The sequence below is a fragment of the Oncorhynchus mykiss genome, chromosome 30, assembly GCF_013265735.2.
Source record: "Oncorhynchus mykiss isolate Arlee chromosome 30, USDA_OmykA_1.1, whole genome shotgun sequence".
NCBI lineage: Eukaryota > Metazoa > Chordata > Actinopteri > Salmoniformes > Salmonidae > Oncorhynchus > Oncorhynchus mykiss.
In genome coordinates, this window is record NC_050570.1 from 19,271,156 (window position 1) to 19,289,015 (window position 17,860).

Genomic DNA, 17,860 nt, shown 5'->3' on the forward strand with positions numbered 1-17,860 from the left:
CCATTGATCATCCTTGAGATGTTTACAACTTCATTGTAGTCCATCTGTGGTAAATTCAATTGATTGGACATGATTTGGAAAGGCTGTCTGAGCAAAAAGTTATCAGAGCAAAAACTAAGCCATGAGGTCGAAATAATTGTCTCTCCGAGACAGGATTGTGTCGATGCACAGATCTGGGGAAGGGTACCAAAACATGTCTGCAGGTCCCCAAGAACACATTAGCCTCCATCATTCTTAAATGGAAGAAGTTTGGAACCACCAAGACTCTTCCTAGAGCAAGCCATCCGGCCAAACTGACCAATCGGGGGAGAAGGGCTTTGAACCCGATGGTCACTCTGACAGAGATCCAAAGTTACTCTGTGGAGAAGGGAGAACCTTCCAGAGGGACAAACATCTCTGCAGCACTCCAATAATCAGGCCTTTTATGGAAGAGTGGCCAGACGGATGCCACTCCTCAGTAAAAGGCACATGACAGACTGCTTGGAGTTTGCCAAATGGCACCTAAAGGACTCTCAGACCATGAGAAACAAGATTCTCTGGTCTGATGAAACCAAGATTGAACTCTTTGGCCTGAATACCAAGTGCCATGTCTGGAGGAAACCTGGCACCATCCCTATGTTAAAGCATGGTGGTGGCAGCATCATGCTGTGGGGATGTTTTTCAGTGGCAGAGACTGGGAGACTAGTCAGGATCGAGGGAAAGATAAATGGAGCAAAGTACAGAGATCCTTGATGAAAACCTGCTCCAGAGCGCTGAGGACCTCAGACTGGGGCGAAGGTTCACCTTCCAACAGGACAACGACCCTAAGAGCACAGCTAAGACAACGCAAGAGTAGCATCGGGACAAGTCTGAATGTCCTTGAGGTTGCCCAGCCAGAGCCCGGAACCTGATCGAACACCTCTGGAGAGACCTGAAAATAGCTGTGCAGCAACATCCAACCTGAGAGAGCTTGAGAGGATCTGCAGAGAAGAATGGGAAAAACTCCCCAAATACAGGTGTGCCAAGCTTATAGCGTCATGCCCAAGAAGACTAGAAGCTGTAATCGCTGCCAAAGGTGCTGCAACAAAGTCATGAGTAAAGGGTCTGAATTCTTATGTAAATGTAAGATTTCAGTTATTTGAATTTTTTTCCAAACATTTCTAAATATCTATTTTTGCTTTGTCATTATTGTGTGTGTGTGTGTGTGTGTGTGTGTGTGTGGATTGATGAGGAAAAAACAGACAATAGATTTGAGAATTGATTAACAAAATGTGGAAAAAGTGAAAGGGTCTGAATACTTTCCGAATGCACTATATATGAGGCAATTTGGATTAGTTATCTCTAATGGTTATGATAAATTAGGCATTGCTGTGCACTGTTCGCATATGCATAAATGCACACATTTTTCCAGTGCGGACCTTGCCCTTGTCTTCTAAAAATAGATTTTTAATAAAAATAGAAACTCAGTACTTGAACGGTCAAAATATGTCAAATGCCCTGGTGTGTTGGTACTGCTGTTTGCAACTAGAGCATGAGTTTCCATTAGCATTTTAGTATTTGTTTGGCAGTTTTTAGAGTAGTACACCGCCACTGTTTGTTTAGCCTGCACACTGTGGTACACTACATGGCTCATTGAACATCTCATTCCAAAATCATGGGTATTAATATGGTGTCGTTCCACCCTTTGCTTCTATAACAGCCTCATTTCTTCGGGGAAGGCTTTCCACTAGATGTTGGGACTTGCTTCCATTCAACCATGAGCATTAGTGAGGTCGGGCACTGATGTTGGGCGATTAGGCCTGGCTCGTAGTCAGCGTTCCAATTCAGCCAAAAGGTGTTAGATGGGGTTGAGGTCAGGGCTCTGTGCAGGCCAGTCAAGTTCTTCCACACCGATCTCGACAAACAATTTATTTATGGACCTCACTTTGTGCACGGGGGCATTGTCATGCTGAAACAGGAAAGAGCTTTCACCAAACTGTTGCCACCAAGTTGGAAGCACAGAATCATCTAGAATGTCATTGTATGCTGTAGCGTTAAGATTTTCCTTCACTAGCTCGAACCATGAAAAACAGCCTCAGACCAATATTCTTCCTCCACCAAAGTTTACAGTTGGCACTATGCATTGGGGCAGGTAGTGTTCTCCTGGCATCGGCCAAACCCAGATTCGTCCGTCGACTGCCAGATGCTGAAGTGTGATTCCTCACTCCAGAGAACGTGTTTCGGCTGCGCCAGAGTCCAATGGCGACGAGCTTTACATGACTCCAGCAGACGCTTGGCATTGCACATAGTTATCTTCGGCTTATGTTGAGGCTGCTTGGCCATGGAAACCCATTTCATGAAGCAACCGACGAACAGTTATTGTGCTGACGTTGCTTCCAGAGGCAGTTTGTAACTCGTTATTGAGTGTTGCAACCGAGAACAGACGATTTTTACACTCTATGCGCTTCAGCACTCGGCAGTCATGTTCTGTGAGCTTGTGTGGCCTACCACATTGCGGTTGAGCCGTTGTTTCTCCTAGATGTTTCCACTTCACAATAACAGCACCTACAGTTGACCAGGGCAGCTCTAGCAGGGCAGACATTTTACAAACTGACTTGTTGTTAAGGTGACATCCTATGACCGTTGAAAGTCACTGAGCTCTTCAGTACGGGCCATTCAATTTGTCAATTTTTGTCTTTGGAGATTGCATGGCTGTGTTCTCGATTTTATACACTTGTCAGCAACGGGTGTGGCTGAACTAGCCGAATCCACAAATTTGAATGGGTGTCCACATACTTTTGTGGTGTATCTGCGTTCAGTCTGTCACACTGTCGCGTTTGTGTTGTCTGCAGGGGGGGCTAATCAACTTTGATAAGAGGCGAAGGGTGAGTCTCATCTTTAACCTGTTCTAAACCACTAATTAGGTACAGGGGACAAGTCATTGTTAGTAGTCAGCTTTATTGATATGACTGACCTTGATCTCTCTGACTCTCTTATTCAGGAGTTTGAGGTGATCGCTCAGATCAAGCTGCTGCAGTCTGCGTGTAACAGCTACTGTCTTAGTGCTGATGATGCCTTCCTGCGCTGGTTCAAGAACCAGCCCCAACACAGCGAGGAGGAGAGGTACAAACAACATCATCAATCATTCACGCTCTATGTACACAGTGTCTTCAGAAAGTGTTAATAACCCTCAACTTTTTCTACATTCTGTTGTTACAGCCTGAATTTGAAATTGGATTAAATTGCAAAAAAATAAATTGGTCACTGGCCTACACACAATACCCTGTAATGTCAATGTAGAATTATGTTTTTAGAAATGAATTAAAAATGAAAACCTTTAGTGTCTTGAGTCAATAAGTATTCAACCCCTTTGTTATGGACAGCCCAAATAAGTTCAGCAGTTAAGATTTGCTTAACAAGTCACATAGTAAGTTGCATGGACTCACTCTGTGTTCAATAGTAGAGTTTAACATGATTTTTGAATGACTACCTCATGTCTGTACCACCAAAAATACAATTATCTGTAAGGTCCCTCAGTCAAACTGTGAATGTCAAACACAGATACAACCGCAAAGACCAACAAGGCACTAAAATAATACTGCAAAAAAAAATTGGCGACGCAAATAACACTTTGTTTTCAGGACAAAAAGTCATGTTTGGGCCAAATCCAATAACAATAACCTGAAACAAAAGGCCAAATCTACACTGGATGTTTCTGAGTGGCCTAGTTAGTTCAAAAACAATTACATCTACCTGAAAATCCTTGCCAATGGTTGTCTAGCAATGTTCAACAACCAATTTGACAGAGCTTGAAGAATTTAGAAACTAATAATAGTCTAATAATGCACAATGCAGGTGTGGAAAGCTCTTAGAGACTTACCCAGAAAGACTCACAGCTGTAATCACAGCCAAAGGTGCTTCTACAAATAATTGACTCAGGGGTGTGAATACTTATGTGAATTAGATATTTCTGCATTTCATTTTAAATACATTTGCTATAATAAAACAAAACATGTTTTGGGGTATTTAAAACATATATATATATAAAATTCAGGCTGTAACACAGCAGTGTGGAATTACTCAAGGGGTATGAATACGTTCTGAAGGCACTGTGTGTGTGTGTTTCACAATTCCTGACATTTAATCCTAGTAAAAATTCCCTGTCTTAGGCCAGTTAGGATCACCACTTTATTTTAAGAATGTGAAATGTCAGAATAATAGTAGAGAATGATTTATTTCAGCTTTTATTTCTTTCATCACATTCCCAGTGAGTCAGAAGTTTACATACTAATTGAGTGTATGTGGTAACATTGCCTATACATTTTTTTATTTGGGTCAAACGTTTCGGGTAGCCTTCCACAAGCTTCCCACAATAAGTTGGGTGAATTTTGGCCCATTCCTCCTGACCGGGCTGGTGTAACTGAGTCAGGTTTGTAGGCCTCCTTGCTCGCACACGCTTTTTCAGTTCTACCCACAATTTTTCTATGGGATTGCGATCAGGGCTTTGTGATGGTCACTCCAATACCTTGACTTTGTTGTCCTTAAGCCATTTTGCCACAACTTTGGAAGTATGCTTGGGGTCATTGTCCATTTGGAAGACCCATTTGCGACCAAGCTTTAACTGATGTCTTGAGATGTTACTTCAATATATCCACAATTTTCCAGCCTCATGATGCAATCTATTTTGTGAAGTGCACCAGTCCAGTCTCAACGTTAACAGTGAAGAGGTGACTCCCAGATGCTGGCCTTCTAGGCAGAGTCTCAAAGAAAAAGTAATATCTCAGACTGGCTGCTAAAAAGAAAAGATTAAGATGGGCAAAAGAACATAGACACTGGACAGAGGAACTTTGCCTAGAAGGCCACCATCCCGGAGTTGCCTCCTCACTGTTGACGTTGAGACTGGTGTTTTGCTCTTTCTCTGTGCTTTGCTCTCTTTCATTCTGATTGTTTAATTCATTATGCTGAGGCTAAATAGGCTGGTAGCAGTGACGTCATAATGATTCTCTGTTCATCTCCTGTAGCCATGCTATGTCTTGTGACATTGAAGGAGTCGGAGACAGCAGTCCAACCTTACCCAAACTTCGCAAGAGCATGGTTAAGAGACTCAGCCTGTAAGTACACACTGAAGGAATTAAAAAATGAAGGATACTGTACCTTACATTTAGATTTCCAAGATATCTACCCTGAAATATAGACTTGGTATTGTTGTAGAATTCCTAGGACTATCAGATTTGGAACCTTCGCCTTTGACATAATATTTGTTATGTTTTAACAGGAAACAGTTATATCAGTGTGATGTTAGATCTATCTGACCCATTTGCTCTTTTTTTTAACCTGACCATTTCCCCTCTGTCACCAGACTGTTCCAAGGAGCAGACTCAGCAGGCTGTTCCCCAGTGAGGGAAACACCTCGGTCGCCCCCTACTGGCAGCTCAGGGGAGAGCGTGGACTCAGTCAGTGTGTCGTCCAGTGACTCCAGCCCTTCAGACAGCGAGGGCCTAGGCATGACACCTATACACACTTCAGATGCACAGCAGAACAAGGTAAAGCACTAACACCCACTCCCCTATTGTTATTTTACTTCAAGTATGTTTTACTAGTTAAGTTGGTGAGGGATTTACACACTCCATATTTTACATTTACTTTGTTCTGTATTGTCACATTTTGTTTTCCCATCATGTGTAAATAATTCTAGGTATAAAGTAGTTGTTGTAATTATGTCAGCATTGTGTGCTAACTAATGTATCTGTTTGTGTCCAGGTGTCCGAGTCTTGCTATTGCATTTCTCTCCACTCCATGGACACTACCTTGTCCTCAGCCAGTGTTCCTGTGACCCCGGCCTCACCCTTCCTCTCTGGCCCACCCTGCATGCACCATCGCTTGGACTCCCTGACGCCCATGTCCCCCTCCTCTCCCCTGCCCCCTGCCTACAACACCCAGGCTCAGGACGCCTGCATCATCAGAGTCAGCCTGGAGCAGGGCAACGGCAACCTCTACAAGAGCATCATGGTACGTCTCAGCAGGAGATTAGTACTTTGATTCAGATGGCCAAGACATTTTGAATAAATGTATGGAACCCTTTTAGTGGTTTTTGATTGGTACATGGTGTTGTTCCCTCCCCAGTTGACGAGTCAGGATAAGACTCCAGCAGTGATCTCTAGAGCCGTGGCCAAACACAACCTGGAGAGTGAGCCTGGGGAGGGATACGAGCTGGTGCAGGTCATCTCTGACGAAAGAGGTACAAATATTCTCCCTGTCACTCAAATATCACACACTCAGTCTTTCATACTCTCATTTGTAATTACTGACTTGTGATATTGTGGGAAAAATCCTTCATTTTGCAGAGCTGGTGATTCCAGACACCGCCAATGTGTTTTACGCCATGAACACCTCAGCCAACTTTGACTTCCTGCTGCGTGTGCGAGGCACTGCTGGGCGGTCGGTCCAACTGAGGAGTCACTACGCCTCCACATTCCCCCGCGCCCAGCAGCGCTCCAGCCTGTCGCTGCGCCTCAGCAAGGTCAACCTGTGACCCCCAGGACAAGGACACTATGCCTGAAGGGACACATTTGATTTGTTTTGTCATTTAGCAGACACTCTTATCCAGAGTGACTTACAGTAGTGAGTGCAGACATTTTCGGACACCCGACTGGATGGGCTGGGAGTGGTGGTGGGAGACTGAAAAGGACCAAACATGGGGGAACGAATTGAAGTCGATGAGTTTAGACTCTGAATTCTCTGTTCCCACATCCCCTTTCCCTAATCAGACCCCCATCTCTTAGTGCTCCCTCTCCCAGCATCCCTTCCAGTAGCAGCCTGTGGCCTTCCCTTTCTGGCACTTCCCCCAAACCCCTATGGACTATTATGGATGTGTAGTGGGACAGTGGTGCCATATAGATGTCTGTGGCAGAGCGAGACAGTCGTCGTCCCCCCTCTCCACATTAAGAGGTTTTGCACAGGTAGGAAGAGTGACTCCAGCCCCCATCAGTATTCAGCTTTTTTATCGACTCTTTTCGTTCCTATGGAGCCTGTATGTTTCCTATTAGAGGGAGATGGGAGCCTGGACAGAGAGCGAGACTGAGATGTCCTGTTGCCTTTATTGACGGTGATGAATGATCGGCTCCTGTGTCAGTGTTAATCTGTGTGATTGATTGACAGGAGCTGTGTGATGTCTTCTTTGTTTCCATTATTTCATAGTGTGCACTGTGTGTACCACGCGGGACTGCACCTCTCATTGTTAACTGTGTGATGAATGCCAGTATAGAGGCATTCTGATAGGTTACTACTTGGTTTTTAATAGGTTACTACTTGGTTTTTTAAGTTTTTGTCCTTTTGATATTGTTTAGCTGTCCTATCTCACCTTTTAGGGTGTAGTGACACATAGGATGGGGCTCTATGTGAGGCCCGGATTGCGCTGCCTGACGCATTGATTAGCAGTCCTAATAGAGATGCACTTGTTAGTGGCTAGGTGATGTCAGGAGGTGGGAAGTAGGTGGAATGAGTGACATTTACATTTTAGTCATTTAGCAGACGCTCTTATCATTCATCTTAAGATAGCTAGGTGGGACAACCACATATCTCAATCATAGTAAGTACATTTTAGTTTATGAAAGGTAATATATTGAGGGGAATTATTTAAGATACTCTTTGAAGAGGTAGGGTTTCAGGTGCTTTCGGAGTATGGGCAGGGACTTTGCTGTCCTAGCTTCAGGAGGAAGCTGGTTCAAACATGGTGGTGCCCTTACAGAGAAGAGCTTGGACTGGAATGAGCAGGAGCTGCCCTCCCGTAGGGGTGGGAAGGCCAAGAGACCAGAGGTGGCAGAACAGAGTACTTGGATTGGGGTGTAGGTTTTGAGCAGAGCCTGAAGGTAGGAAGGGGTAGTTCCTCTTGCTGCGCCGTAGGCAAGTGTCATGGTCTTGTAGTGGATGCGAGCTTTGACTAGCAGCCAGTGGAGCGTGCGGACATGGGAAGGTGGAACACCAGGCAGGCTGCAGGATTCTGGATAAGTTGCAGGGTTTTATGGCACAAGCAGGGATTCCAGCTAACAGCGAGATGCAGTACTTCTGACGGGACATGACAAGTGCCTGGATTAGGACCTGCACCATTTCCTGTGTAAGGTAGGGTCGTACTCTACGGATGTTGTAGAGCCTGAACCTGCAAGTCACTGTTTTGATGTTTGCAGAGAACGACAGAGTGTTGTCCAGGGTCACGCCAAGGTTCTTTGCACTTTGGGAGGGGGACACCGTGGAGTTGTCAACTGTTATAGAGAGGTCTTGGAGCAGGCAGGCCTTCTCTGGGAGGAAGAGCAGCTCTGTCTTGTTAAGCTTGAGGTGGTGGTCTGACATCCATGCTGAGATATCTGCCAGGCACGCAGAGATGCGTGTCGCCACATGAGTGTCAGAAGGGGGAAGTAGAAAAATGGTTGTGTCATCCGCATAGCAATGATAGGAGAGACCATGTGAGGATATGACAGATATGACGGTATTGAGGGAGAAGGTGGAAAAGGAGTTTCCTAGGGTTAGAGGCAGAAACTTTATTGAGTGATATAAAGTGGCCTTAGCAGCGGATACAGAGGAAGAGGAGGAAGTGAAAGGATGTTAGGTCCTCCAGAAGTTTAGTTTTCCTCCATTTTCGCTCGGCTGCCCGTAGCCCTGTTCTGTAACCTCGCAATAAGTCACTCAGCCACAGAGCAGGAGAGGAAGGCCGGGCGGGAGAAAAAAGGACCGCGCAAGTCATAGGATGTGAAAAGTGAGGAGAATAGGGTCGAAGATTAGAAGGGAGAAATTACAGGATAGAAGAGAAGAAAGTAGTGGGAGAGAGAGCGAAGTTTGAGACTGCACATTAGCATCTGGGTAGGGGATGAGTGGGTAGGGTTGGAGGAGAGGGAAAAGGAACAGCAGTGATCAGACCTGGAGGGGGGAGTGCTGTGAGAGTAGTAGGCGAACAGTCATCTGCTCCTCTCCTTTTCACCGCTGAACAAAGTGAAGTGTCGTTTTGTTTCTCTTCTATGTGTTTTGTTAAGGGGAAAACTTGAAGATGGTAATGCAAGACAATGTTTTTAAATATGTGAATTCAGATGTCAGAAAAAAGCCAGTGTCAGATTTTCTGTGATGCATTTGGAATGGTGACAGAGGGACAGACTCTCCCACTCTTAATGCTCAGTGTTTGCACACTATATTCATGAGTACTGGGGCTTATTCAGGTGCAGCGTTAAGGTCTATCCATAGATCACTCTATCACTTACTGTGTGTGTACTCTTGGGTGGAGTCAGATTTTCAGGAGCAACGCGCACCTTTTGGTAACAAGATACCCTCGCCGGTCCAACATGATACCCTCGCCGGTCCATGTGTTCCTAGACCCGAGAATAGCAACATTCACAAGTGTGCGATAGCAGATATTTTCTTGTCGTCTTCCCATTTGTAGTAAAGCAAAGAAGAATCACGTTGAAAACATCACCACTGAGTTAATAAGAAAAACTGCATATTTGCTAAATAGTTACATGTAATGAAAGATTCGCTTCTTTACATTACCTCATTTTGTGCCTGCTAGTTGGTTAAAAACATCAAGCAAGCCTTTTAGCTTCCCACATCTTCCCCATGTGAAATAATCAGATTCGTAATTAAATAATGAGGGTTTTTTTCTGGATCGAAAAGTGGCTTAGGGCCTCCCGAGTGGCGCAGTGGTCTAAAAGTGGCTTAGGGCCTCCCGAGTGGCGCAGTGGTCTAAAAGTGGCTTAGGGCCTCCCGAGTGGCGCAGTGGTCTAAAAGTGGCTTAGGGCCTCCCGAGTGGCGCAGTGGTCTAAAAGTGGCTTAGGGCCTCCCGAGTGGCGCAGTGGTTTAAAAGTGGCTTAGGGCCTCCCGAGTGGCGCAGTGGTCTAAAAGTGGCTTAGGGCCTCCCGAGTGGCGCAGTGGTCTAAAAGTGGCTTAGGGCCTCCCGAGTGGCGCAGTGGTCTAAAAGTGGCTTAGGGCCTCCCGAGTGGCGCAGTGGTCTAAAAGTGGCTTAGGGCCTCCCGAGTGGCGCAGTGGTCTAAAAGTGGCTTAGGGCCTCCCGAGTGGCGCAGTGGTCTAAAAGTGGCTTAGGGCCTCCCGAGTGGCGCAGTGGTCTAAAAGTGGCTTAGGGCCTCCCGAGTGGCGCAGTGGTCTAAAAGTGGCTTAGGGCCTCCCGAGTGGCGCAGTGGTCTAAAAGTGGCTTAGGGCCTCCCGAGTGGCGCAGTGGTCTAAAAGTGGCTTAGGGCCTCCCCAGTGGTCTAAAAGTGGCTTTTAGGCATTACTACAGATCTGGGTTCATTCCTGGGCTGTGCCACAACTGTCCGGGGCCGGAAGTCCCATAGGACGGCGCACAATTGGCCCAGCGTCGTCCGGGTTAAGCGAGGGTTTGGGGGGGGGGGGTTCTGGTTTCATTTCAACCAGTGTGGCGCAAGAAATAATACGTTCCGTTTCAAACTTTGAGTGGAGAACATCTGCGTAAGCAAGCAACGTAGACAGGCCTACATACTACACAGAGCCACCCATTTTGTGACAAAATACGACATTCACGTATTGCGTTGTACTCCATTTGCAGGAACTGTAATGTGTGCCGAGCCTCTTACAGGATGTTCAGTTAGAAATGTACTGTGCAGAACAGACTGTCATTCAGAATAGGCATGTCCGTTCTTACATTACTTTTCTATCCACAACATTCTGAACAGCCAGCTCCCTGTGCACCGAGCCTCACCCAAACACTCACCCCCAATAGTTTGTCACAGACGATATGAATTACATTTTCACACTAGCCCACAAGGACACTAATTCAGTTCCTCCTGTGCCGAGGCCTCTACACACTGACACCCACCCCCCTTTTAACGGAATCCCACAGATACCGGCTCTCCCACACTGCCTAACCAGCATTAACACCTTCACCTGTCTAACCCACGCACTGAAACCGGTCCCTACCATATACACTCCTACGTTTCATCTATTCTCTCCATCACACTGGTTATTACTATAACGCTCATTCTCTAATACTGACATTCTGGCCATCTCACTGAGCAGTGTACTGGGCTGTTATTGGTCATTCAGTACTAAATGCTGGGCAAGATGTACTGTGGTCGATTCTCCCTGTGTTGATTCTCATGCAACACTTGTGAATTTTCTCTAATGAACTCAGTTTCTGTGTGTCTTCACTGCCAAAATTCTCTACCTAAATAAATTATCATTACTATGATGTTGTTTATTTGTTTGACCCTTTAACAACATAAGATTTACGGAGTTGAACAATACTTCCAGTTATTATTCTGGTACAAACAAGTATCATAAATGAGTTATTACCATCTACTTGGTCATTTCTTTACCATAAATTAATGATAAAGTAGCTAGGTTTCCATCCAATGGATGACAGATTTTCATGTGAATATTCTAAAATCTGCATAAAAACAAAATGTGCATTTTCCCACCAGATGTGATTCCATCAAATTGACTTGTTTCATATAAAAGGCTGTGCGTGATGTACTGCACATAAATACCTTTTGTGGTTAAATTCCCATGTACCGAATAACATTTTTAAAAACAAGTTAAATGGGTTTCCATCACATTCAACTCCACTGATGGTTCTCACCACTCTGGTATTGGCATGTGCACTCTAGCCAGCAGGGTGCAGTATAGCCTACATGAGATTATTATGGACAAAAGAGTGAGATGTAGTTTTATTTGTCAAACGGCAGCCCAGCATCGATGATCATGTCACCAGAATAAGACCCTCAATATTTATTTGGAAAGTCACATCAAGCTTATCACCTTGCACTTTCACCACCCTGTGAAGTTCATCATGATGAGATTCGAACACACAACCTTAACGCCCACCCATTCTCCCCAACCAACCACCCTGCTATCGTTTCTGTCTTAATTAACCGACTGTCTGTCTCTGTGATTGTAATTCACTGTATACAAAAAAATACTTTTCCACATTTCCAATAAGCAATTTGTGTGTTTCACAATCTGATACTGGGTTGCTTGATACACACGGGAAACTGTTGTGTGAAACCCAGCAGCGTTGTAGTTCTTGATGCACTCAAACCGGTGCTGCTACCATACCACATTCAAAGGCACTTAAATCTTGTCTTACCCATTCACCCCCTGAATGGCACACACACACTGTTCATGACTCAAGGCTTAAAAACCCTTCTTTAACATGTCTCCTCCCCTACACGGATTCAGATTGAAGTGGATTTAACAAGTGACATCAATAAGGGTTCACTTGGCCAGCCGGTCATAAAAAGAGCAGGTGTTCCTAATGTTTTGTACACTGTAAATGTACAAATTGCCCTTTTGAATAATCTTCTACAGAGCAGTAAATTACAATTCACATTTGGCAGTACTCGCACTATCAATGTTAAATGAATCTTTCTATCCCATGTGTGATCATTGAAGACATCTTTCACGATCAATACATTTATTTTAAAAATCAATGTTTCAGATATAATTATCAAATGAAAGAAACATGACATTTTAGCAGCCACTAGTTTGAATCAAGTCTGTCTTGAGCATTTGGCCATAGGTTCTCATCGACATAATTTGTTTCTGTAACATGCTATTAGAAAGCAGTTTGAAACACCACACAAAGACCCCAGCAACTTCATGTTGTATACATGTTTACTGTATAGGGGATGCATTACATACAATACATCTGATCTTAATATCAGATTTATTTTAACTTACTGAAGTAAAATCATTCATAATATTACATTACAGTATAACATACATTCATTATTCTCAAAACAATTATATAGGTTTACCAAATGGTTAAGTGATTATCAATTAAGAGCAGTCTGATTAAGTCAATGATATGTATTTAAACTAAACAAAAGTAATGTGAGCATTGCATTGTGAAAGGCAATTACTTCATATGAACATGTATTTCTAGATGATTCCGTTTGAAAACGGACTGTATGATTGCGTTGTAATTAGTCAATTGAATAATGTGCTGAGACTTTGTGAAACTGCCTTTTTGATGATCTGTTTTGAGTTTGGTACAAAGCGTTGTGAAAATTTGCACCAAAGGGATAAAATAAATCATAAAAACACTTAGTGCCATTATTGATCTCAGAGCTCAGTTTAACACAAAGGTTTAACACATCTATAGTACAGTACCAGCAGTAAGTTGACCAAATATAAGAACTGTTCCATAAACAATTGCTATCCACAGTAATCTTACTATTATCTCCACTATACCAAAAGCTATAAAACGTACAAACCTTAAATATTACCTATTATCTTGGCATTAACGTTAGCATTGATCATCAATAATACAAGATGAGTTATCTGAGACAGGCTGAGTGAAGTAGGCTACAGTAGCCTGATCCCATCTGTATGTGTGATTTAGCCAACTCTGTTGTGCCACGTGTGGTCCTTGTCAAGCCAAACATGAATGTAGGGTATTATGACAATAGTCACAGGAGTTGTCTTAAGACAGATCTGGGACCAGGGTATGGGTACAGAACCTCTTCCACTCCTATCCCACACATCTGCTTCCAGTGGAGATCCATTGGTCTGACCAGGGGTCTAGCCATTAGTCGGATTCAATTGCAAAACGTTTGGTCTGTTGCAAAATCTTTTACAACGGTTACCGTTTACTCTAGGAACCAAACAGAACGACATAGGGAGGGGCCTACCTGAATTTGTCCAACAGAAACTCATTTTAATTTCAAAACATTTTCTGTTTGGAGTAAACTGTTGCAAAATGTTTTTCTATTAAATACACCCCAGGCCCTACCCCCCCCCCCCCCTCCCTCAGTTAAAACAGTGAGTATGTTAAATTATTTTGATGTGAAATGAAAATAAAGGGATTTATGTTTCTAGAACCGTACGGCAATTGAGAATCAATTCACGTTTAGATTGAGTATTTGGCTGTTTTGGCTTCCAGAGCCAATTTGCCTTTAAACAGCCTGTAATGTCCTTGGACTATAAGGAGTACTGTTAGGCTCCTTTAGTCCATTATTGGGTTACCCTTGTGGCTGATCATGGATGGTTCGAAGCCAGGGTGGCGGCGGGCATGCTTAAGCAGGTGGTCGCTTCGCATGAAGCGCATGGCACACAGTGGGCACTGGAACTGTTTCTCGCCCGTGTGAGTCCGCAGGTGGCGGATTTGTTCATCAGAACGCGAGAACTTCTTGTCACAGTTGGGCCAGGAGCAGTTGTAGGGCTTCTCACCTGGGATGGGATGAAGAAAGTTAGCATTCACAACCAACATACTTGCTTCTCTGTATGCGATGCACACACATGGTAAGCATAGCCTCGATTGCTCGGTCATCCATTACATTGGACTGTAGGCTAATAGATGACCAATGGAGGCCAACATGCTGACTACACCAGGCCCGCGCGTGTCCACCATTGGGCGCATGTTGATTCTGTCCATCCACACCTGACGTGATCAGGACATGCAGGTTTAAATAGCAAACTAACTCTGAACCAACTATATTCATTTGGGGACAGGTTAAAATACATGAAGCGTTCATGGACATTTAGCTAGCTTGTACAATCTCCTCTTTTTTGCTGGATCTATATAGAATTTTGCCCAACTTTGAGTCAAACAAAATTGTGTTCTCTACTTTGACAATTAATCAACAGATAAAAAGGGAAGCCTAGTCAGTTTTTAGTAATCTCTCCTCTAGTTTTCTGTGGATTTTATAAGGCCATTGGCAACCAACTGGACTGGAGTGTGGATGGGGTTGCCAACGGTCCCGTATTAGCCGGGAATCCCTTATATTGGGCTAAATTGGTTTGTCCCATTCAGGACCTCCCTTGTCCTGTATATTCATCCAATCACAGTATAGTGTAAATACGGCAATTCCTACAAAGTAATTTGTTGTTGTTCGGTCAGTTTGGCATATCAAGGACATATGGATAAACCTGAAAAAAAGAAGACTGGAGTTACTACAACAAACAATGGGAAGCAAAAAAAGATGTGGGTTAAGTGGTGACTCGACGAAAGCTTTCTGTACTTTATACCATCGGGAATTCTCAAATTGGCCCTGGTGGGGAATGACCTAACTCAGCATGCATCCACAGAAATGCACAAGGCCATGCTAGCTAAACGTGCTAGCAGTACTGGCACATTCTTCGTGACGTCTACTGTGGAAAATGACAAAAATCACAGCCTTGTATGTGTACCATACTGTTAAACATGGACTCAGCTACAACAGCACCGACTGTCTTGTTAAGCTCAACGGTGCTTTGTTTCACGACTCAGTTGCCAGTGATGCCTCAAACAAGGGAATAGAAACATGTTTCCAGTGTGCGTTTAGAAACATGTTTCCAGTGTGCGTTTAGAAACATGTTTCCAGTGTGCGTTTAGAAACATGTTTCCAGTGTGCGTTTAGAAACGTGTTTCCAGTGTGAGTGATATTTCTCTGTGTCTGATGGAGTGCAGTGCAAGTTACTCAACTTTTATAAAGACAGTGATGAAACTGCAAATGACATAGTTCATCAGAGCTTGATGTGTCTGGAAAAGCATGAACTGGAGTTTACACATCCCAGTCTATGCAGCAGATAATCCCAATGTCACCACTCCGTTTACCAGTTATTGAGCAGTGCCAACAATCGCATTCTGAAAGCTAATTGCCCAACTCACATAGCTCATAATGCCTGCGATCAGCTGTCAGTGGATATTGAGGAAATTGTTTTAAAGATCTACAGCCACTTCTCAGTATCTGCTTCCCGAAGAGAGGAACTGCGTGCATTTTTTGTGAGTGGCGTGAAATTCTGCGACATGTTTGCACACGATGGCCCTCTTCATCCAGCTGTCGATCGTCTCCTGCAAAGCTGGCCAGCTCTTACTTCATACTTTGTGTCCCTTGGGGAGACCTGTCCTGTGGCACTGAAGAGTACTTTGACCAACTCGTAAAAAACCTGGAGGAAACAACTCTGCATCACAGATGTTTACGAGGAAGTCCAAAATGAAGATGCTTCAGCGGAAACAGGACAGCTTTTTTAGATACCAGAACATGCAGCTGATGAACAAACAATTGTCAGCACAAAGGTCCAAGCAGCAACAGGACTTTGAAGTTCTATGACACTGTCATTACATACATTGACGAGTGGTATGACTTCTCACCGGAAAATGTCATGGTGAAACTGAAACCAATTGTCCTCTATGAGGAGCTCTCCTTCACTGACCTGGAGCAGGTGGCCCTCCAAATGACACAGTCAGTATGGACCAACTCTATGAGGAGCTCTCCTTCACTGACCTGGAGCAGGTGGCCCTCCAAATGAGACAGTCAGCATGGACCAACTCTATGAAGAGTGTTGTGCCAGGAGGAAATACAGACAGGATACCACAAAATACACCAGTGAGAAATAGGTGGCAGTTTTCCAAAACCTAGGAAAAACCAACATGTTCAGGATTGTCACATTTGTCCTCAGTGTGCCAGGCTCAGATGTCTTTGTAGAGAGGATTTTCTCTCTGATGTCCATTAAATGATCAGACTCAAGAAACAGATGCAGCACAGAGCTGATCAAAAATTAACTTCAAATATCTGTGAACTGTGACTAGTCATGTAAGGGTTCTCTCTGGCTATACAAAATGACAAAGGACTGCTTGAATCAGTCAAGAGCAGCAAAAAAATATCACTGGAAAGACCTGTGACTCATGCCCCTTCTTTCCCTCTTTTGCATTTGAATAAAAAAGAAGAAATAGCTGTAAAAGGTCCAAATTGTGATTTCTTTGATCATTTAGTCACACGTTTACATAACGATACAGTTTGAGTAAAGTTATAGACTAAATGGAATATAAAAATGATTTTACTTTCCAATTGAGTTTACACTGTATACTCATTCACACAACACCATATCCACACCGCCGTGGCACCGTGCACTGGCACGCCACCTTTTGTCCCTTACTTGGTAGTGAGAAAGTTGGCAACCCTAAGTGTGGACCTTCATCTTCCAATCACCCGCATGAGTATATGTCCTAAAAAAAACAATGAGATGGGAGAGACAGGACTTGCAGCACATCAAGTGTTTAAAATAGAGCCAAGTTCTACTTTAGCGCTTGGCTACACAGACGATCCTTGACTCGTGCGAGCAGTTAGGATGAAATGATTGAATAACATGTATGTGTACATTTATTTAGCAAAGCTCGCGCACGCATCCAGGCCGGTGTGGTCAGCATGAAAACGTACTGCTAAACTTCGCACATACCTGTATGTGTCCTTATATGCGACTTCAGGTGAGACAATTTTCCGTAGGCCCTGACACAGCCATCAAACGTACAAACATGTCGTTTCTTTTTAACAATTGGAGAGTGCGATAATTCGTGTCGCTCACCACCTGGTATGAGCGATATGCGCGCGAGTATGGATACAGGCGTCGGTGTTGAATTTGGGGTTGGATTGGTGGAATCGGACTTCGTGTTGTAGCCGCCTTCCCCGCATGAGATGTTGATGTCTGTATCAGTTCCTCCAAATGAAGAATTACTATAATCCTGCAAAGCCAACATAGGCTGAAATCTTCCATGCTCATCAATAACCCCGGCAACGGCCATGATGTTGAATCTTCTATTTCTTCTTCTATGGGATTATGTTGGTCCCTGAAACATACGTTAGATGTGCATGCCGGCACCTACTGGATGGGGTGAACACTGCAACTTTATCATAAATCATCTGGGAAGGGGGAAAGCATACTCCTAACTCTTTCAGTCGGATTCAAATGTATACTCAGATCTTTACATAGCCCCAGGAGCATGAAAGAGGGAGACATCATGCAATATTTCCTGTAATGTTTTAAATCCTGGGGATCCAAAAATCTTTTCACTGTCTTCACAATTAATGTCTAGTTTTTTAAATGGCACAGGACAAACTAATACAAAATCTATCACTTGTGCAATAAACCAACAATGTCAACCTTCCTCAATGTCTCACACATTGCACCA

The 17,860-nt window shown here is 43.9% G+C and overlaps 2 protein-coding genes across 6 annotated transcripts in view; one reads left to right on the top strand and one right to left on the bottom strand.

Moving 5' to 3' along the window:
• LOC110521487 (ral guanine nucleotide dissociation stimulator-like 1) overlaps positions 1-6,790 on the top strand; it is a 46,570-nt gene extending 39,780 nt beyond the window's left edge. For 4 of the 5 annotated variants that reach the window (XM_036968956.1, XM_021599068.2, XM_021599069.2 and 1 more), the window contains exons 11-17: positions 2,811-2,843; positions 2,960-3,081; positions 4,980-5,069; positions 5,318-5,501; positions 5,719-5,967; positions 6,082-6,196; positions 6,303-6,790. In XM_036968956.1, coding sequence (XP_036824851.1) covers positions 2,811-2,843; positions 2,960-3,081; positions 4,980-5,069; positions 5,318-5,501; positions 5,719-5,967; positions 6,082-6,196; positions 6,303-6,490 — 981 coding nt within the window. In that variant the 3' untranslated portion in view covers positions 6,491-6,790. The remainder of the gene's footprint in view (positions 1-2,810; positions 2,844-2,959; positions 3,082-4,979; positions 5,070-5,317; positions 5,502-5,718; positions 5,968-6,081; positions 6,197-6,302) is intronic. The other variant, XM_021599071.2, reaches the window with a different exon arrangement.
• Positions 6,791-12,567: 5,777 nt separating this feature from the next.
• LOC110521488 (Krueppel-like factor 9) lies at positions 12,568-17,508 on the bottom strand. Its single transcript, XM_021599072.2, has 2 exons — positions 17,131-17,508; positions 12,568-14,142 (listed from the first exon to the last, which is right to left on the bottom strand). Exons 1-2 carry the CDS (start codon positions 17,471-17,473, stop codon positions 13,919-13,921), a joined length of 567 nt encoding a protein of 188 aa, XP_021454747.2. The 5' UTR covers positions 17,474-17,508; the 3' UTR covers positions 12,568-13,918.
• Positions 17,509-17,860: the final 352 nt, after the last annotated feature.

Bases quoted from the DNA above. Each gene is read 5' to 3' on its own strand.
- LOC110521488 (XM_021599072.2), bottom strand. From the start codon at position 17,473: ATGGCCGTTGCCGGGGTTATTGATGAGCATGGAAGATTTCAGCCTATG. The intron at 14,143-17,130 runs GTATGTGCGAAG...ATCCCATCCCAG, and splicing joins GCATATAAGGACACATACAG to GTGAGAAGCCCTACAACTGC.